This window comes from Podarcis muralis, chromosome 13, assembly GCF_964188315.1.
Source record: "Podarcis muralis chromosome 13, rPodMur119.hap1.1, whole genome shotgun sequence".
Classification (NCBI taxonomy): Eukaryota; Metazoa; Chordata; class Lepidosauria; order Squamata; family Lacertidae; genus Podarcis; species Podarcis muralis.
Genome location: NC_135667.1, coordinates 56527635 through 56550030, shown reverse-complemented (window position 1 = coordinate 56550030; position 22396 = coordinate 56527635). Strand labels below are relative to the sequence as shown.

Genomic DNA, 22396 nt, shown 5'->3' with positions numbered 1-22396 from the left:
TCCTCCTGGCATGCACTCTTTACAAAGACCTGAGGAACGAAATTATCACATACACCCCTTTTATTGTCCATTCCAGGTCACCCAACCACTGCCACAGTGTCTTTTCTCCTGGGAGATCAAAGAGGAGCAGATGACTGCAAAGGTTGCAAGGTTTCTAGCTGGGACAATCAGAATAAGGTCCACTATTTGATTGCTGATTCAGGACCCTCAACTGTGTTTTATATAATCGACTTTTTATTTTGTTCTGTGTATATTGCAATGTTCTTTTGTTGCTATGGCTGTTGGCTGACGCAAATAAAGTTTCATTCATTCATTCATTCATTCATTCATTCATTCATTCATTCTGAGCAATGCAAAGCACTGTGTGCAACAACACAGCGCCAACGGTGGAAGGGCACAGCACAACTTAACCAGAGAGTTGCTGCTCTTCCTCTTTTGCTCCTAATTCATTCAGTTGTTTGTGCAATGTGCACAACTTAAAGCAGTGAAACCACCACACATAATCTCTTCCTACACTCATATAGCATGTGCATGGTTATTACAGACCTACACTCCATGGCTGCAGCCATACTGAATCCAGATCTGGAATGCGGATTCTCTGAACCAGGATCCTTGAGGTGGGATGCCGGAAGCAAACATGCCACAGCAAAACTCCGGCTCATGCAAGATCCATGGCATTCCATCCACCTCTATTTGCAGCGGGAGTTTTGCATTACATTTGAACACAGATATAATAAACTAGGGTCAAACAATGATTTCGTAGAAAAACCCCAATCATGCAAATTCATTACAAAACTTTCAGACAGTTGCTGCTGTGCCTGTTTTAAATATTAATCTTTAGCAAGTGCTCTGCCTCCCTCCTCGCTTATCATGTAATAAGCAGATCCATCACAAATGATGGCAGCCATAGATGTGCATTCATTTCATCTTGACCACTACGTTTTGGGGAGGAAACACATCTGCATTCAAGGAGTCTACTGCATTAATTTTGTTTGCCGAGAATACAGCCTGTATAGAGGGTGACTTTGGGCAGGAGAAGCCTATAAATATGCACATAAATACATACATGGAGATTCTGTTTATTCATTCATTTATTTTGGACCGCAGCTATTCAGAAGATCAAACTAGGGTCCTTTGCTGCTATCCTTAGAAATGCTTTCAAATATAAATAACACAGGACTGTCACCTGGGGGGGGGGGAACATTCTCATGAAAACTCATGAAGCAATTTGTATTTGTTTGTTTGTTTGTTTGTTTGTTTGTTTGTTTGGCTGTGGTACTTTAGAGAAGCCAGCTGACTTTTCTTCTGTTGACCCTAGAAGCTCCTCACTAACCTTGGTGGAGAGAGAGTCAATTCTGTAAGAAGAAATACTGACTTCCCATCTAGAAGATCATTCTCCATCTAAAGTGCTCATATCCTTCTCTGTTCTGAGAGGGAAAATCCTGTAGTGGTTTGGAGTTACTCGTGCGTAAGCCGACCCCGTTTGGGTGCTTGGTTGCCTGGTTAAACCCTTCGGACTGCACAGCCCATCTCCGCTTGACTGCCTCAGTCACTGGCAGAATCTGTGGGCGTTTCTTAAACCTCTGCCAGCATAAAAGCTGTTTGACACCTAATCATCTCCGCCTCTCATTGCGCGGGAGTCTCCTGCGCAGGGTGGGCGTGGGTGCCTGGGCTCTCTTCACTGACTTCCAGGGAAGAATCCCGGAGCCCTTCCACCTCCTCTTCCCCTTGCTCTCCTGGACTCTTGGTGTCACGCGTTTTCCTTCCCCTTCCACCAAGCTGAGTCTCCCCCTTGTGCTAGGACCTTCACCTGCAGAATCTGAGACCCTCTCCTTCTCCCGTGTCTCTGATGTCAGTTCCCTGACATCTCCCCACAATTATGGAGGAGAGAACTGACACTGTTCACCTCTAATAAGGTTCAAGGAAACCCTTTATGTTCTCAATTTGTATTTTTAGGTTGTTCATCATCCTCATCATCCAACACTGTAGGAATACCGTATTTTTCTCTCTATTACACGCAGATTTTTTCTCCTAAAAAGGAAGGGGAAATGTCTGTGCGTGTTATGGAGCGAATGTGGGGGGGGGGGTCCCTGGAGCCGATTAGGGGAGCGCAGGAACAAAAATCAGCAAAAATCAAAGCGCGTTGTGTCGGAGAAGGGAAACCTGAAAAGAGGAAGTGGTTGCTTTCCTGCATTCTGCCTCAGGGTCTTACTGCCCACCCTCCTCTGTTTCGTTGCTGTGTTTGCTCAAACGGAACAAAGAGCAGGCAAATCCCCTCCCCTGCAGGCAAGCAGAGGGGAAAGCAGAGGTCTTTCCTTCTAATTCCTCTCCGTGCTCCTCGCAGGCAGCCAGAAAACATGCAGGAGGAGAGAGAAAGCTAGCTTCGGTTTGTGGAAACTTTTGCCTTTTTTTCCTACCTCCCGTTAAATCCCTCTCCTGCTTTCTTAGCCAGCTGCTTCTCTGCACACCGCTCTCTTGTCCCTTCTGTGTTTTTCCTTCACTCCCCACTTAAAATGTAGTTACAAAGCATGGATCCACATGGATCCTCAGGATCTTTGCATTGGGCCACCCCAAATTCACCATCAGATCACATAGCAGCCTGCCCCCCAAAAATCACACACCCACTGTTGCCTGGGGCTGCAATGGTGCAAAAACGTGGTTAAAAAGCATGGATCCACATGGATCCTCAGGATCTTTGCATTGGGCCACCCCAAATTCACCATCAGATCACATAGCAGCCTGCCCCCCAAAAATCACACACCCACTGTTGCCTGGGGCTGCAATGGTGCAAAAATGTGGTTAAAAAGCATGGATCCACATGGATCCTCAGGATCTTTGCATTGGGCCACCCCAAATTCACCATCAGATCACATAGCAGCCTGCCCCCCAAAAATCACACACCCACTGTTGCCTGGGGCTGCAATGGTGCAAAAATGTGGTTAAAAAGCATGGATCCACATGGATCCTCAGGATCTTTGCATTGGGCCACCCCAAATTCACCATCAGATCACATAGCAGCCTGCCCCCCAAAAATCACACACCCACTGTTGCCTGGGGCTGCAATGGTGCAAAAATGTGGTTAAAAAGCATGGATCCACATGGATCCTCAGGATCTTTGCATTGAGCTAGCCCAAATTCACCATCAGATCACATGTCTGTGGCCACAGCATGAAGCACAAAAATGATACATCCACTGTTTCATTCAGAATTTTTTTCCTTGTTTTCCTCCTCTAAAAACGATGTGCGTGTTATGGTCAGGTGCGTGTTATAGAGCGAAAAATACGGTACTCTAGAGATCTGAATAATGCCTATCTGACAGTGTTTATGCTACACAACTCAGTAGCCTCACTCCTTGACCTGGACCCCCTGGAATTTTAGGGCTGGAAAACAAGGAGGAATGTGTTGCCTTGTTCCTTCACCCCTGAGTGTTTGGTGCTGTGTCCCCAATTCCCTGAATCCTTTCATCAGGCTGAGGAACTCTGGGCAAAGGGATGAGTCGGAAGCAATTGCCAGTCTAGAACATAGTGCTCATTTGTATATGCTGCTGAATGCCTGCTCTGTGAAGACACATCCCACTCTGACAGGACCAGTTTCTGAAAAAGAGGGGGAACAGAAATAGCTCTTCCCAGTGCTCCCCCCCCCAAAAAAAAATTGTTTTGGGATACTCTCATTTTGACTCAAGGAAATCACCATTTTATAGTTCAAATCGGGGAAAATAAATACAGTAAATGGCCAAAAGTACAAAGATTCACAAAATGTTTAGGGGTATGTGTACCCCTGCGTCTCTCCAGGAAAAAAAGCACTGGCTCTTCCTCTAGGCCTTTTCTCAAGAAGACAAACTTCCCTATAATGTAGAAGCAGCAAGCTTTTCAGCTGGGAGATTGAGATCATAGAATCATAGAATCATAGAGTTGGAAGAGACCACAAGGGCCATCGAGTCCAACCCCCTGCCAAGCAGGAAACACCATCAGAGCACTCCTGACATATGGCTGTCAAGCCTCTGCTTAAAGACCTCCAAAGAAGGAGACTCCACCACACTCCTTGGCAGCAAATTCCACTGTCGAACAGCTCTTACTGTCAGGAAGTTCTTCCTAATGTTGAGGTGGAATCTTCTTTCTTGTAGTTTGGATCCATTGCTCCGTGTCCGCTTCTCTGGAGCAGCAGAAAACAACTTTTCTCCCTCCTCTATGTGACATCCTTTTATATATTTGAACATGGCTATCATATCACCCCTTAACCTCCTCTTCTCCAGGCTAAACATGCCCAGCTCCCTTAGCCGTTCCTCATAAGGCATCGTTTCCAGGCCTTTGACCATTTTGGTTGCCCTCCTCTGGACACGTTCCAGTTTGTCAGTGTCCTTCTTGAACTGTGGTGCCCAGAACTGGACACAGTACTCCAGGTGAGGTCTGACCAGAGCAGAATACAGTGGCACTATTACTTCCCTTGATCTAGATGCTATACTCCTATTGATGCAGCCCAGAATTGCATTGGCTTTTTTAGCTGCTGCGTCACACTGTTGGCTCATGTCAAGTTTGTGGTCAACCAAGACTCCTAGATCCTTTTCACATGTACTGCTGGGACTATTGAGGCCTTTCAAGATCTGGGACTATTGAGGCCTTTCAAGACAAGCATAGGCAACACTGTGCCTGAGGAAAGTCAATAGAGACCATATCTTGGAGACCATATTTTTCCTTCTTCACTGAACACCATCAACCTCCAACTGATCTCAAGCTGTGCACTGAGCTGCAAAAGCTGCCCCCATTCATAGCTTGCAACCCCCCCCCCAATTCAGTTAAAGGGCCTGGGTTGAGAGAGAAGCAAAATAAACTTCTACCTTGCAGAAAAGAGTAGCCCCTCAGAATATGTAAATGGACTTTCCCTGATCTAAGCTCTCTTGGTATTTCGGATAAATCTATCTTTGCCCCATAGGCGTCAGCTGTATTATAATTGGATTGGTTTTAATCCTATATTTTGCCAAAGTGATTTATCTTTCATCTGAAATCTGTGCCAAGGTGAAAGAGGGAGAATGGAATAAATCACAGAACAAATCTTTGAAGGCACATGTATTCTTTTCCTTGCTATTAAAGAAAAACAATGTAAACGTTGCTATTATTAGGCAACTGCAGTCATGAAAATTGCATCATCCCAAATTATTTGTAACTATGGTAGACTAAGTCCTTAGGCACAGTTGACTATTTCTAACACTTTGCTTCTTTTTGGTCTCGGCATCTGTGTCTGTGCAGGAATTGTTTGTGCCAGAAATTCAGGCATTGGGGACCAAGGTAAGAAAATAAATCCAGACACTAAATGAATTCAGAAAGTATAGGCTAACCACATGGGCTGAAAATGCCTCCAAAGAAACAACTTTACTTTACAGTAAAAGAACCCCAAACACAAAGTAAAAGGCAGCTTTTTCAGCCCACCTCCACCAGTGCTGGAGTGGGTAGGGTTGGAAATGCTGGTTTTGTGTATGCACACCCACCCACACCCACCCACACCCCTTTGCACATGTGTGTGTGAGAGAGAAGGTATGCATGAGTGCTTGCCTACATGTAAACGTTTGCACATGCAGTGAGTGTGCATGCTGTGTGTGTGTGTGTGTGTGTGTGTGTGCTGAATGTGCAGTGAATGTGTGTGTGTATGGCCTGTATGTGTAGTGCATGAGCATGGATACACATGTGCATAAGCCATAAGAGAACATTTAAAGGTGAGGCAGACGTGGCATACCCACCTGAGGACCCACACGAAAAGCCGCTTCCACCTGAGCCTTCAGGATGTTGCATTTAAAGTGGTCAGGTACTGCGGAAGGTGACACGGGAGGAGGATGAAGGCTCTTCTCTGAAGTTTTGCTATCTTCACCCTGTCATCAACACAAGAGGACGCACAGCTGAGCAGGAAACATACTGATCTGAGAGAGATGTCTCTTCACTCTACAACCTCTGTTATGTGAAATAAACAGTGCTGTCCTGAACAAATTAGGAGGATACAGGCGACTCTCAACTTATGTAGGGTTTACATTCTAGGGATAGCATGTGAAACCAAAATCGTGTATAGTCAAATCACCTTGGGTTCAATGGTGGGTGGGATTGCCAAAGACTTTTTTCTCAGATGCCTGCCCCCCACTTTTTAAATTGCGAACTGTGTAAAGCTGAATGCGCACAAGTTCAATGCACGTCAGTTGTGAGTTACCTGTGTAGATTTATTAATAACTTCTTTATTAAAAAACCAGTGATCTACTAAAGATGGTATCAGTTGAATAAATGAAACAAATGCTGAAACTGTTTTTTGTTTAGAAAAAGTTTAAGTTTATGGTGGGCATGGGGAGGAAGGAGAGAAGTGTGTTTATTCTAGTGATAACAGAAAGGGGGCGACACAGCGGAGGTAACTGGCCAGGCCAGTTAAGGGGAAGAGGATTGAGACTCTCAAGGTGCCCTCCTGCTTCCAGCTCCCTCCATTCCCCACAGTAACCGGAGAAGTTCTGCCAGGTTGCCCTCAGGTCATGTGGTGAACCAGGGCTGTTGCTAAATACCAAGTCTGCCTGTAATAAAACTGCAATTATCCATGATTTCATCTTGCAAGAGGAAGCCAACCTGGATTGCATCACTGAGATTGAATCAATTCCAGATGTTTCCAAATCAGATCTCAGGTCAGCACCAGCGCAGGACATAGTGGGATTCTGTCTTCCTTACCCAACCACCCATCAAATCACCACCTGGATCCCAATATTTCTACATAGTTTATGGCTCTTGTGGATTACTGTGACATGTTCTACATGGGGCTGCCTTTGAAAATTGCTCAGAAAGTTCAGCTGCCCCAAAGAGCTGCAGCCAGATTCTTGACTGGGGCTGGTTATAGGGAGCAGACAACTCCCTTGCTACAACTCCACTGGCTACTGGTCTGTTTCTGGGCACGATCCAAAGTACTGGCTACGACCTATAAAGCCCTACACAGCTTAGTTCCTGCCATCCTCCCAGGCAACCTTGAAACTCCCTCCCTAGAGAAGCTAGACTGGCCCCCTCCTTGTTGTCCATCTGCTAGCAGGTGAAAATCTTCTTCCAACAAGCTTTTGGGTGCATTCAATGCGGGGGAATATTAATTTTTTAATGATTTCTTTTATATGTTTTAGCTGTTCTCATTTTATCTGTAAGCCGCCTTGAGTCCCTGTCAGGGAAAAAGCGAGGTATAAATATATAATGATGGTGGTAATAATAACCTCCCTTTCTGAGCTGACAGAGGTGGTTGAGCCCCATCCCTGCAGGTGATTAGCAATGGAGTATATTAGCATACTTGCTATTACACTTCTCAGTGTGTGCACTGGAGGATGCTGTGCAGAGAGAAATTACACTGGATGCTTAAAAACTGAGCACATACCCTAGTTTCTAATGTTATATGGTTTTGCTAGGTCCACCATCTACTATGTAAGGTATGTCATAATATTTAGTCAGTGGAGAAAATGTCAAGAGGAAGGCCTATCCTTTTAATCAGTCAATTTTTCCATTATCCTGCTCTTGCAAGCAAATTTTCTATCAGACATATTGATCTGCAAGCAGGATACTACTGCCCGCTAAAATGTCTTTAGAAACTTAATCTGCTGACTTGGGTGAAGCTGAACAGCCGCCACAATCTGTACAATGTTGTAGCCTTAGTGTCCATATGAAAACCAATCTTTGGCTGAAGAAGGAAAGACCTGGTGAACAACACAGTTTTTTAGTGATAGATACAGCTTTACATGGGTATGATGTTAGGCTACAATCCAGTACTCCTTTACCTGGGAGTAAACCCATTGAATTCAATGGATTTAATTTCCTAATAGATGCATATAGGATTGCATTATCAATCAGCTAATAACATGCCTTTTTTCAGTGTTGTGAACTGATAACTTTAAAAATGGCTTGTTAATATGAATGTTCTGGTCAAAGTGTACAGATGCAGGCAAAGAACTAGTTTATTCATCATGTACTTTGTCTGACTCTCAACTATGTGAACTGCCTCTACTAATATATTTTGTCTGAGTTGGCATTGGGCAATATGAAAGTTATAGCTATGATAATTAATCTGTGATGGCTCATGTTGTCACTTGCCCCAGAACTTAATTATGTGCACCTTTACCTCAAGGAAACATTTATCACAGAGGAGGAGCTGTTCCTAATCTGAAGATGACTGAAAACTTGTTTATTTTTATAGCACCATCACATAGCATGGAAATGTACAGTAATGTAAGCAAAAAGAAAGAAAAGAAAATGAAGCTAGATTTCCCCCCAGTAATTTACCATCTACATTTTGTAAGGGAAAGGGAAACCACGGTAGAGAGAGGAGGCAGCAAGAGTACCTGACAGCACACAGGGAAGGCAAGGGTAAAAAGAGAGATTTGAAGAATATTTCAGTTAGTCCTGAGGGTCAATGCTGCATCCAGCCTTCAGAGATATTACCTTCAAATATCATAAAACATCCCACAGCAGCTCCATGTTCAATTAGGGATAAACTAATTTGTTGTTGTTTAGTCGTGTCCGACTCTTCATGACCCCATGGACCAGAGCACGCCAGGCACTTCTGTCTTCATAAACTAATTTATGTAACCTCAAAATACTGAAGTAATGTGGGGGGAACAAATGTCCTGGACTCTTGCTTACAGGGACTCATCCAGGAATAAATATAATATTGCATTCACCACCTACAATGTGAATTCCCCAAACCACAGAAAATATTTCACTCTGCTGTACTACTTAGCAACATACATTGTTGCTGTATCTTCTTTTTTCGATAATCTGACAAGTATGAGTTTTTCCAGAGTGGCATGATAATTTTTCTGAGTCAGGTACGATTATGTCCCGACTCCTCAAAGATGAATCTGATGACTCCTCTTCTTGGAGATGGTTCTGTCCCTGCTCTTTGGACTCTGTGGCAGTCCCCACCCCATCCCTAACCATTGGCCAGGCTGGCTGGGGCTGATGGGAGTTGGAATCTAACAACATAGTGGGGCACATGTTCCTCTCTGTTGCTCAACACAGATTTTCTCCTCAACTGCTCTTTCTAACTATGACTGCACCAATACTCCACTCTGCCTCAGCCCTTGCTTTTGGACCATCTAACTGTCCCTATTCCAATGCTCTACCTACCCTCACAGTCCTTTCCTTAAGATAGAATAGCTGGCTCTTCCTTCCTGAATTTTGTCACATTGGTGCTCCTTCCCCCAAAAGGGATCCAAAAGCAATAAGGCCATCACAGCACCGTGTCAAACATGGCACTGTCACCAGATATCAATAGATGAAATCATGTGAGTCAACACCGCCAACCAAATATCGCTTCATGAAGGATGATATCACTGAAGGCAGATGAGGGCAATTTGAATAAATAAGTGATAATTTTCACAAGAGGTGTTGAGAAATGCTGAAGGGGCAATGACTCCTTTTGGCACAGCCAAAACGTTCAAAGCAAGCCACGGGCTGTTTTGTCTAGCTTATTCGCATTCTATGTCCCATCAAAGGCTTTGGTCCATGTTTTTCATGGTGAAGGGAGATGCCCTTTGCTGTAGACTCATAGCATTGCTTCAGATTAGTCATGCTTCTACGGCAGGCATAGGCAAACTCCAGCCCTCCAGATGTTTGGGACTACAATTCCCATCATCCTTGACCACTGGTCCTGTTAGCTAGGGATGATGGGAATTGTAGTTCCAAACATCTGGAGGGCTGGAGTCTGCCTATGCCTGTTCGAAGGCTATGAACTCAGTTTATATGGTTCTGACTAAGTCACCTCTGCACACCTTATCTCTCCTGATCATTAATGAAAACTATTTGATAGAGAAGAACCATCAGAATAATATTACTGTGTGTGTTTTTATTTTGGTTTATCTCATCTTGAAATCTAATTTATTATTATTAATGCAAAATAACCATGAGGTCAATGATTTGGATCCCAGTCATTATTCAGCAGTAGAGTTGCTATAGCACCCTGAAAACAGGCCTCCGCCACCTCTGTGCGTGCAGAGTTGCGTTTTGTCACCTTTATAAAGAGCCACAGGGTAGCAGATCTATTCTCCAAGAGAAATTTGCGTCCAGGAGGCTTGGGCACAGTCCTCACCCAGCATTTGCCACCTGAAGCAGCCAGTCACTCCTCCCTTTCTGTCTAATAGCAGGGCTGGCACTGGATAGTTCAGTTGGTAGAACAGGGGACTCTTAATCTCAGGCTTGTGGGTTTGAGCCTCATGCTGGGCAAAAGATTCCTGCATGGCAAAGGGTTGGGCTAGATGACCCTGGTGGTCCCTTCCAACTCTACTGTTCTATGATTCTATGAAATATATCTGTTTTAGATTGAGTCAAAGTCCCCCTTGTCCTATTTTAAAGCCCCAAACAGCAAGAGTTCTGGATACATTCTAGAATGCCCAGTGCATTTTTCCTAAAAAAATGTTTAGGGGTCCTCTCATTTCCCTACTCATATTGAAATACTGCCCCTCAATGAGGCCAAACTCAGACTCACAAAATGTTTAGGGGTATGTGTATGTACCCCTGCGCCCCCCAGAAAAAGCACCGAGAATGCCTAGTGGAATTTGTTGTTGTTTAGTCGTTTAGTCGTGTCCGACTCTTCGTGACCCCATGGACCAGAGCACGCCAGGCACCTCTGTCCTCCACTACCTCCCGCAGTTTGGTCAACCTCATGCTGGTAACCTCGAAAACACTATCCAACCATCTCGTCCTCTGTCGCCCCCTTCTCCTTGTGCCCTCCATCTTTCCCAGCATCAGTGTCTTCTCCAGGGAGTCTTCTCTTCTCATGAGGTGGCCAAAGTACTGGAGCCTCAGCTTCACGATCTGTCCTTCCAGTGAGCACTCAGGTCTGATTTCCTTAAGAATGGATGCATTTGATCTTCTTGCCGTCCATGGGACTCTCAAGAGTCTTCTCCAGCACCATAATTCAAAAGCATCAATTCTTCGGCGATCAGCCTTCTTTATGGTCCAGCTCTCACTTCCATACATCACTACTGGGAAGACCATGGCTTTAACTATACGGACCTTTGTTGGCAAGGTGACATCTCTACTTCTCAAGATGCTGTCTAGGCCTGTCATTGCCCTTCTCCCAAGAAGCAGGCGTCTTTTAATTTCGTGGCTGCTGTCACCATCTGCAGTGATCATGGAGCCCAAGAAAGTAAAATCTCTCACTGCCTCCATTTCTTCCCCTTCTATTTGCCAGGAGGTGATGGGACCAGTGGCCATGATCTTCGTTTTTTTGATATTGAGCTTCAGACCATATTTTGCGCTCTCCTCTTTCACCCTCATTAAAAGGTTCTTTAATTCCTCCTCACTTTCTGCCATCAAGGTTGTGTCATCTGCATATCTGAGGTTGTTGATATTTCTTCCGGTAATCTTAATTCCAGCTTGGGATTCATCCAGCCCAGCCTTTCGCATGATGTATTCTGCATATAAATTAAATAAGCAGGGAGACAAAATACAGCCTTGTCGTACTCCTTTCCCAATTTTGAACCAATCAGTTGTTCCATATCCAGTTCTAACTGTAGCTTCTTGTCCCACATAGAGATTTCTCAGGAGACAGATGAGGTGATCAGGCACTCCCATTTCTTTAAGAACTTGCCATAGTTTGCTGTGGTCGACACAGTCAAAGGCTTTTGCATAGTCAATGAAGCAGAAGTAGATGTCTTTCTGGAACTCTCTAGCTTTCTCCATAATCCAGCGCATGTTTGCAATTTGGTCTCTGGTTCCTCTGCCTCTTCTAAATCCAGCTTGCACTTCTGGGAGTTCTCGATCCACATACTGCTTGAGCCTTCCTTGTAGAATTTTAAGCATAACCTTGCTAGCGTGTGAAATGAGTGCAATTGTGCGGTAGTTGGAGCATTCTTTGGCACTGCCCTTCTTTGGGATTGGGATGTAGACTGATCTTCTCCAATCTTCTGGCCACTGCTGAGTTTTCCAAATTTGCTGGCATATTGAGTGTAGCACCTTAACAGCATCATCTTTTAAAATTTTAAATAGTTCAGCTGGAATACCATCACTTCCACTGGCCTTGTTATTTGCAGTGCTTTCTAAGGCCCATTTGACTTCACTTTCCAGGATGTCTGGCTCAAGGTCAGCAACCACACTACCTGGGGTGTACGAGGCATCCATTTCTTTCTGGTATAGTTCCTCTGTGTATTCTTGCCACCTCTTCTTGATGTCTTCTGCTTCTGTTAGGTCCTTTCCACTTTTGTCTTTTATTATGGTAATCTTTGTACGAAATGTTCCTTTCATATCTCCAATTTTCTTGAACAGATCTCTGGTTCTTCCCATTCTGTTGTTTTCCTCTATTTGTTTGCATTGCTCGTTTAAGAAGGCCTTCTTGTCTCTCCTTGCTGTTCTTTGGAAATCTGCATTCAATTTCCTGTATCTTTCACTATCTCCCTCGCATTTTGCTTGCCTTCTCTCCTCTGCTATTTGTAAGGCCTCGTTGGACAGCCACTTTGCTTTCTTGCATTTCCTTTTCATTGGGATGGTTTTCGTTGCTGCCTCCTGTACAATGTTACGAGCCTCCATCCATAGTTCTTCAGGCACTCTGTCCACCAAATCTAAATCCTTAAACCTGTTCGTCACTTCCACTGTGTATTCATAAGGGATTTGACTTAGATTGTATCTTACCGGCCCAGTGGTTTTTCCTACTTTCTTCAGTTTAAGCTTGAATTTTGCTATAAGAAGCTGATGATCTGAGCCACAGTCAGCTCCAGGTCTTGTTTTTGCTGACTGTATAGAGCTTCTCCATCTTTGGCTGCAGAGAATATAATCAATCTGATTTCGATGCTGCCCATCTGGTGATGTCCATGTGTAGAGTCGTCTCTTGTGTTGTTGGAAAAGCGTGTTTGTGATGACCAGCTTGTTCTCTTGACAGAACTCTATTAGCCTTTGCCCTGCTTCGTTTTGATCTCCAAGGCCAAACTTGCCAGTTGTTCCTTTTATCTCTTGATTCCCTACTTTAGCATTCCAGTCCCCTATAATGAGAAGAACATCCTTCTTTGGTGTCACTTCTATAAGGTGTTGTAAGTCTTCATAGAATTGGTCAATTTCAGTTTCTTCAGCACCAGTAGTTGGGGCATAAACTTGGATTACTGTGATGTTAAAAGGTCTGCCTTGGATTCGTATCGAGATCATTCTATCATTTTTGAGATTGCATCCCAGTACAGCTTTCGCCACTCTTTTGTTGACTATGAGGGCCACTCCATTTCTTTTACGGGTTTCTTGCCCACAGTAGTAGATGTGATGGTCATCCGAACTGAATTCGCCCATTCCCGTCCATTTTAGTTCACTGATGCCCAGGATGTCAATATTTATTCTTGCCATCTCATTTTTGACCACCTCCAACTTACCCAGGTTCATGGTTCTTACATTCCAGGTTCCTATGCAATATTTTTCTTTACAGCATTGGACTTTCCTTTCGCTTCCAGGCATATCCGCAACTGAGCGTCCTTTCGGCTTTGGCCCAGCCACTTCATCAGCTCTGGATCTACTTGTACTTGCCCTCCGCTCTTCCCCAGTAGCATGTTGGACGCCTTCCGACCTGAGGGGCTCATCTTCCAGCGTCATAACTTTTATATGCCTGTTGTCTTTGTCCATGGAGTTTTCTTGGCAAGGATACTGGAGTGGCTTGCCGGTTCCTCCTCCAGGTGGATCACGTTTGGTCAAAACTCTCCACTATGACCTGTTCGTCTTGTGTGCCCTGCTCGGCATAGTTCATAGCTTCTCTGAGTTTCTTCAAGCCCCTTCGCCACGGCAAGGCAGTGATCCATGAAGGGGCTAGTGGAATTAGCCTTCCCCAATACAACATTCTCCCATGTGGTCTCCACCAGTTTCAGATCTTGCAGAAAGGCTTTTAGAAAAGGACCAACACTAAGAAAATTAAGCCTTTGGTGGTAGTACGTGTACCATATGAATTCTTCTCTGTGGATGTTTGGGAACCTCTTAGGATAGGAAAGTGGCATGTCATCTTAAAAATAAAGACATAAACTAAGTCATTGTGGTTAAGAGCAGTTCAGCAACATCCTTGCAATTGGATGCTGTTAGAGCCAGAACGGGGAAATGCAGGAATGATTAAATGGGGACTGGAGCCTGGACTATGTAGTACCAAGTCCCACTGGAAGAGGGCTTTCTACACCTCTACTCAGATTGCCACCAGTAATATTCATACCTGAAGATAGAGGGGATGAAGAACTAAGGGAAAAGATACTCGTAATCCTGTTTGGGATATTTCTCTTCACCTTGGAGATTAAATATTATCTCTGTGGTGTCAAGAAGAGTGACAGGCTTCTTTAATATCACTTGTGGTGCTTCATTTTCTCAGAGGCTGTCAACCCCCCCCCCCCATGTGAACTGCAGCCCAAGGGAGATAGTGGCATTTAATCAAGAGCCTTATGATGGCTGTGCTTGGCAGAGAGTTCTTCTGAATATTTCTTCATTCCCACAAGATGAGACCAGCTGTAGCGAGGAGAAATAACAAATAACTTGTGCAGGACTGCTAGACAGGGTGTGTGTGTGTGTGTGTGTGTGTGTGTGTGTGTGTGTGGAACCTGCTATAGAAGCCAGCATTGTACTTTATTCTTAAAACATGCATTTAAGTCTATAAGCATATCATCTCATTTCAGGGGGATAGGTTTAAGACTCCAAACAAGGGAGCTTCTATTTGATTTGAATTGAATTATAGAATAAAAAATGGTTTTAAAAGAGCAATTCTTAAAATTGGAAAATGATTAATTATGTGAAATACAAAACAAATATTAACTTCAGTTCCAGAGTGTGGAGGATTACAAATCAGGGGTGAATTGGGGTGCCAGACCTTGAAGAGCAAAAAAGAGGACAGCCCAAGCCAGGGAAAGAGGCACACGGGCATACAGGCTGCTGCCCCTGCGCCCACATGCCTCTTTCCTTGGCTCGGGCTGGCAGTGGCCATGGCATGCAGAGCAGCCCCAACCCAAACCGCCTGAGCCTGAGCCTGAGCTGCCTGTGCCCGAGCCATAAATAAATTAATAAAAATTTAAAACCCCAAAACATGGGCATTTCCTTTAAGATGTAAAAAAAAACCCTGGGTGGACATGTTGGCCCCCCAAAAGAGGACATGTCCAGGATTTCCCAGATGTATGGCAACCCTAGCTCTGAAGCATTGCAACCGAGGGAGTAGAGGGCTTCTAAGGAGTTTTTTCCTTACTGGGAAGCATTTCTGTAAGTTTCCCAAGCTCTCCATAAACAGGAAATGCCACACAGAGACTTAGGGACAGACAGAGGAGCAGGGAAGCTAACTGTGTGCCTGACTGACAGCTCCAGCTGCCAATTGGGGAGTGAGGGCTCTCCTTTTACACCTCTATGGTGCCTTCGGTGCCCTCCCAGGGCTGGCTGCACTTCTCCTAACAGATTCCCACTAGGGCCCATCTAGCTAATCTATACAGATACGAAATGCCTATCACATTCTTCCAAACATGGAGACCCCACAACAGCTTCCCAAGAGACTTCACCCCTCTTCAACTGTGTTTGTGATAATACTGGGTGTTGCCTCTTATATGCATATAATAACAGCCAATTCCAATTATTATCTCTCTTTGTCACAAGCAGCACTATTTTTCTATAAAAAGAGGTGCCGGAGTTGACCACAAACATCTCCCTTGCTCTCTTTGAATGGCAATGGCACCCCCTGAGAGGGGCCAGAGCTGAGCTCTGGCTGAAAAAGAGTCCTGGTCACAAGAGAGATGGGCAGGCTCAGATTGCAATGGGTTCCCATTGAATTCCATAGGATAAAGCAAATGCCTTGAAATCTGGAATGCATCTGAGATTAAGCAAATCTGCTAGGGACCAGGGCTGTCTTCACACCATACATTTACTGTAAAATACATTTAACACACAGAGAGAGACCCAAGAAGAACTGTAGTTTGTTTGTTTTTCAATGATGCAACCAATAAAGCATAAAATCAAAACAAAATGAACTTAGACTACGGATTGTAAATAAGATGAATTGAATATTAAGTTTCTTAAGGGTGCTGGAAATTGTAGCTCCGAGAGGAGTAAACAATTCCCAGGCTTCTTTGCGGAATACAATGTGTTCTAAATGTATGGCGCATATGCAGCTTACGTTCACTGGGGGGGGAGGGGCTAGATTCCTATTTGGATATTATTGAATAAACCTTTTTGCTTCCTCCCACATAAATTAATGGCTGCAATTTCTTCCCTGGGGTGGGGAATATAGTGCTAAACTTGGGAGTGACATTTCAGTGAGGGATAAAGGTGCCCAGGGTTCTATGCAGTGCGCACATGCGCACAAGGAAGCTTCACAGATCCACCCCCTGGTCTCTACCTCTAGTCCATCCTTTGACACCCTGTGCATTCAAATCGCTGTCATTTTGCTAAGCAAAGAGTTCCCAGGCATATCTTCCTGAAATGTACCTTGTTCGTGCTGATGTGCAGAGCTGACCAAGGCCCTACTACTTTCGCAGTCTCCACCTCCATCTTCTTTAAACGGGGAGAAGCATCCTCGTAATGCCGGGATACTCCTGGATGTCCAAAATGAGGAAAGAAAACAGCCTGAAAGCAAAGTACAAAAATCCTGCAAGGAAAACCACTATACAGATTTCCATGTGTCCTTTTGGTAGATGGTTTCTAAAGTTCAGCTCTTGTTCCCTTTCAGAGCTGCATCTGTTGCCAAGCTAGCCAGGGGCGTTATTGCTGTTCCTGGGACTGGGGAATATAACCAGAGGATTCATCTCCTGGTCCTGGGGTCTGTGGCAGTCCGTGGTACTAGGACCCAGACAATGGTACTGTATCTAGGATCGCCCTCTTTCTGGGCAAATCTACATTACAGAGTTGAATAAGTTGTACTGTTTCATTCTTAAAGCACAGTGGGCTAGTTCAGGTGTTTTGTACTAAACCATCCCCGCCCTGCCTAGCACCACTTTGGAGCAATGGGCAAAACAGAAAGGCCCCTCCGCAACAGGCTCACTTCCTGGGGTTCTGCTACTGCAGAGGTTTCCAGAAAGATCCCATGGAACTTGCGCAAGATCTCACCACTGCTACCACACAAACCCAGCAACAGGGATGGGTGGGACACACCACCCCATGGGATTCTGCCACCCAAGGCAGTTGCTTAACTCTGCCTCACGGCAGGCTGCCCTTAAAGTAAGCCTCTTGCGAGATATGACGCAATCCAAGGCTAGGCAACCTAAGGCCTGTGGGCCGGATGCACCCCAATCACCTTCTCAATCCGGCCTGCAGATGGTCCGGGAATCAGCATGTTTTTACATGAGTAGAATGTGTGCTTTTATTTAAAATGCATCTCTGGGTTATTTGTGGGGCATAGGAATTTGTTCATTCCTCCCCCCCCCCCAAAAAAAAGTTCGGTCCCCCACATGATCTAAGGGACGGTGGACTGGCCCACGGCTGAAAAAGTTTGCCAACCCCTGACGTAATCCCTATAAACAGCACCATGGAAGTTTCAGTTTGTCCCCCATTCCCCCCTCCCCCCTGTAGTTAATTTGACACCCAGGTCCATTGCTGGAGTAGAGTAGCCAACGAGTGCTTCCTCCCTGAAACACTTTTGTGCAGTCACATTGAAATTGCAACCATTCCAACTTCTTTAATTTTTAGAAAACTTGTATTAACACACAATTTAATTTACAATAGATGAAAAATAAAATGCAGAGAACTCATGAACCCTACGAAAACTCTATCCATATAGTAAATCCTTTAAAGCAGCTAAATAAGCATCTAAGCATACAAAGAACGACTTCAATATCCATATGAAAACATTGCACTTTAAATTTTGCCTTCAAGGATTTAACTGCAATTCAATAATAGACTGAAAATGAAGAAAACAAAAACAAACCCATTCCCCCCCCCCCACCCTCATGGTTTACTCCAATTTTTCAAGTTTTTGTGGAATATCCAGTTTTTCCTTATTTCTAGATTAAAAAAAATTTGAATAAGCATACTGTAGGCTAAAAGCAACATGCCTATCCAATATAAAAAAAAATCCTTCCAGTAGCACCTTAGAGACCAACTAAGTTGGTTATTGGTATAAGCTTTCAAAAGTTCATACCAATAACCAACTTAGTTGGTCTCTAAGGTGCTACTGGAAGGAATTTTTTTATTTTGTTTCAACTACGGCAGACCAACACAGCTACCTACCTGCCTATCCAATGTATTTTGAAAATGACAATGTCCATTAAGAATATATTAAACTGGGGAGGTATTCAGAAAGAGATTGGAAGTAAAGTGCAAATAAAAGGGCAAGTATCACAATGCCTTTAATCTATGTTGAGGTTGCACAAGAACGTCTGAAGAGCCAATCTAGTCCAGTCCTCTGTCCTCACGATTTGTGAGCAGAACCCCAAACATTTGGAACTCTGTGTACAGTTCCAGTCTGTATTGTTACAAAGAATGAGGTACTGGCCTGGGCTATTATGACAGGCTAATGTGATGGGTACTAATGTTTTTCCAACAGAACACTGTAAAGCCAGGATCTTGAGCCAGTAAATATGAATCGAGCTCTTGAACCTCCCATTAGCCCACTCCTTTGACTGATTCAGTCAATCAAATCAATCTGGAGTGACAGTTCCCACATTTCAAAAACCTATTTCCAGATCCATTAAGAAGAAAACGTGCACTGAAATTTCTGAGGGGTACCAATGAGTCATTTACGAGTGTTACTTGACTCTGGAGAAGCTTTTATACACTTCTTCATGGGGGATGGGGCCAGTGGCGTAGCGTGGGGGGTGCAGGGGGGCGCAACATCTGGGGGGTCGCGCTCGCAACATCTGGGGGGTCGCGCTCGCACTCGCAGCTCTCTGCCCGAGTGCTAAAATCCATGGGTTAGGGGGCGCAAATTACTTGCCTTGCCCCAGATGCTGAGAACCCACGCTACGCCACTGGATGGGGCTACACACTAACAGAAGCAGCCAGATTTTACTGCAACCCACATTTTCATAAGCTCTACCTTCTTTATGGGCAAGGCCCTGTGTAAAGCTTCAGTGAAATCCAAACTAGTTAATGTATAGCTTCCCTCACAGATGTATTTCCAGTGCAGACAAATTTGCTATATAAAAATATACAAAATGGTATTAGCAGTCTGAGTAGAACAAAATGATCTTCTTACGATGTCTCTGACCAAAGGTACAAGCCCCAGCAGCTTTTGGTGCTTATGGTCCCTTCCTGCTTGTCTCACTGCAATCTCAGGTTAGACAGTTCAGCCTTCCATTGCCTCCCCTCATAATGCCGAGACGGAGTTAGTTGAACAGACTTACTGTTTGGGCTTTGCCTGCCAGCCACGCTGTCCTTGTTGTCGGGAGGAGCAAGTGCCCCGTAGTTGGAGTGGTGGTGGTGGTGGAGGAGGTGGTGGTGGTGGTGGGCTCTTCCAGGCAATTTTGTAGTCGGTGGTGCTCCACCATTTTCCTCGATATTAAATGGGTGAAGCTCTGCGCTGTTCAAAGCATAGCTGTGAAGCACAAGTGTGGGTCCGATGAGAGAATTAAAAAGGGATAACTATATTTGAGATGAAAAAAAACAGCCTGCATATGTACTGCATTCATATCCTGCACTTTCTCTGAGTTCACTTTGTCCAGAACAGCACACTGAGCGCTTAAATTAGTGACCCCTGAAATGTGGCATCACATCCCCAAATGGATGTATATAGACCTCTATAATAATAATAAAAAAACACCCTGGGAGATGTGCGCCTTACTGGCTCTAAATTTCACTTACTGTACTTCCAGACATGTCCAGTAGGTAGATCACGATCTACCGGTAGATCACTGGACATCTGTGGTAGATCACTGGCTCCCCCCAAGGAAGCTCAACAACTTTGGCCCCCCTAAAAAAGCTAAACATCTTTGCCCTGCAGCCCCCCAAACAGGGCTTTCCTCCTCCCAAAAAAGCTCAACAACTTTTACCTGAACCCCTGAAAAGGGGGTAGATCACTGCCAATTTTTAACTCTGTGAGTAGATTGCAGTCTCTTGGGAGCTGGCCTCCCTAGTAGCTTCAAGCCTCGTCCTTAAAGAGATGATGGACATTTGTGTAGTCTGCACCCCTTCAGAGCACAAATGGTGGTCCAATGACTTAATGTGCCTCCATGCAAAAAATAAAACAAATCCCTGCAAGCTAGTATTCTCAGAAGAGGGGTTCTAGCCTGGTGATTTTCTACGTGTGGGAATCTCAGTAGATTGCAGTTGTTTGTTCTGGTGAACCCCCAGTGCAAGATTTTGGATTCATGTGTTTATTTGATATTAGTCCTCTTGAGTACATATCTTTAGTTACTGTGGGCTGATTACTCCCCTAACATTTTATATTAAACTGTGTGAGACCCACTTAGGTTTTAAGCTGTTCCCAACCCAGAACTCAAAACAAACCACCATAAAATAGGAAGGAGCAGTCAGTGGGGTACCGGGGTAGCCAGCACCTAGGCAAGGAAAGCATGGTGCCCTCTAAGCACTGCCACTGATGCCAGATGGAGCTGCTGAGCAGCAGTGAGACATATGTGCACACCACCTCAGCTGGAGCACCTCCACCACTGCAAGTCTCACCACCCGCCTGCCTCTCCTGCCAGCTGGGGATGCTGTGCAGCCAAGGGATGCCAGGGCCTGTCCTCTCCCAACTACTGCTCAGTGTGCCACTCCGGTGAGGCAGGCGGGCTGGGTATGGAGTACCTCCGGTCAGGGCAGCAGCTGCAGAGGAGGACCCCTAAAAATTTTGTGCTCAGGGCAATTGGCCCAGGAACCCACCCCCCATGCTACACCTCTGAGCAGAGTACATATTTATTTAAGCTCATTTCAGTCTGATTTCAGACCTAGCTTTGCCTTAAAGGTAAAGGACCCCTGACAGTTAAGTCCAATCATGAACGACTCTGGGGTTGGGGCGCTCATCTCGCTTTACTGGCCAAGGAAGCTGACGTTTGTCCAGTTTTTCTGGTTCACGTGTCCAGCATGACTAAGCCACTTCTGGCGAAACCTGAGCAGTGCACAGAAACACCATTTACCTTCCCGCTGCAGTGGTACCTATTTATCTACTTGTACTTTGACGTGCTTTCGAACTGCTAGGTTGGCAGGAGCAGGGACCGAGCAACGGGAGCTCACCCCGTCGCGGGGATTCGAACCACCAACCTTCTGATCGGCAAGCCCAAGAGGCTCAGTGGTTTAGACCAGTGTCACCCACGTCACTTGCCTTAGTTGTGGGCAATGACTTTGTTCAGGAGAGAGCAAGGGAGGGATGTACATCATCCTGAATATTACTCTGGCATCTGATACCAGCAACCACTGTACCCTTCTGAACTGCCTTGTGGGAGACATTATATCAACAGTAGTCACTCTTTTCAGGTAGGTGCCAGTTCTTTCCCCTGGGATGCTGCAAGCTTCCCATTCTGTCTCCCATGTCTTTTGACGTGAAGCCCAAGAGTAGAGATGAGCTTTTTGTAAGGTGTTTTCCTGAGCAAATAGATGATTTTTTTCACCCCCACCACGAGAAAAAGGAGGCCACTCTCCCCAAATGTCCCAGAAATATCTGCGACTTTGTGGGGGTTGCAAAATGGGAGCCATACAATTGCTGTTCTTCTTTCTTGTAGAGACAGGGAAATTTTAAGGGGAGGAGGGGAAGCAGCTGTGCTGCTGTGCCACTAATGGTGAATCCCACCAAGGAAAAGCTGCTGGAGAATCTCTCTTCCCGCTGAAGAAATTAACTGAAATCATCCTCTGAATGGAGGGGCAATTTGTGCACTGCTCTTCTTTTTTTTTAATGAGCAGTATTGCCAATTTGTAGATACACACTTGTTTCTCTCCCCTTTCCCGCATTCCACTTGTAACCAGAGAAATAACTCCAACAGTTCTTTGTTTTCGTTTCTCTCTTCACGCCCATGGCTAAGGGCCACACGACATAGACATATCCCTTTGTCTTCTCCCTTTCTTCATTCACAAAATAATGGACCAACCAGCAGCCATTAATTCTGACAGCTACCTAGTTCCTCACCCAATCAGAGGCACCATAGTAGAAAGGTTATGAAACAGCGCCCCCTAACAAGGACTATGCAGGTACTGCAGCTATCCAGGCAAGCTCAGCTGAGATTTGCAGAGGAACCTTGCCGAGCGCCAGGGAAAGCGCAGACTATTCTGTATCCAATTTGAGTTTGAGTCTCTTTTTAGTAGGAATCTTTAGAAATTCATATAAAACCCCTCCTGTGGTGGATTTTCATATTCCAACGTTGTTTTACTAAGGGGAAAGATGGCTATCAGAGGAGGGGCTGAAGATGAGGCCTAGGTCGGCCATAATCCCTGAAGTGTGTGGTCACCTGCTCAACAACCACACTGCATAGGCGAGAAGTCTCAGCATCCTGTCTCCGGAGTGCCAGACTCAAAACCATTCAGAAAACAATGTCCACTCAGCCTCAGTGTATTGGAGTACTGGT

At 44.9% G+C, this 22396-nt stretch overlaps 1 protein-coding gene across 3 annotated transcripts in view; it reads right to left on the bottom strand.

Moving 5' to 3' along the window:
- EPB41L4B (erythrocyte membrane protein band 4.1 like 4B) overlaps positions 1 to 22396 on the bottom strand; it is a 140559-nt gene that overhangs the window by 36060 nt on the left and 82103 nt on the right. For all 3 annotated transcript variants that reach the window (XM_077917669.1, XM_077917668.1, XM_077917670.1), the window contains 3 exons: positions 19250 to 19440; positions 16398 to 16504; positions 5732 to 5860 (listed from right to left, as the gene is read on the bottom strand). In XM_077917669.1, the coding sequence (XP_077773795.1) occupies positions 5732 to 5860; positions 16398 to 16504; positions 19250 to 19440 (427 nt within the window). The remainder of the gene's footprint in view (positions 1 to 5731; positions 5861 to 16397; positions 16505 to 19249; positions 19441 to 22396) is intronic.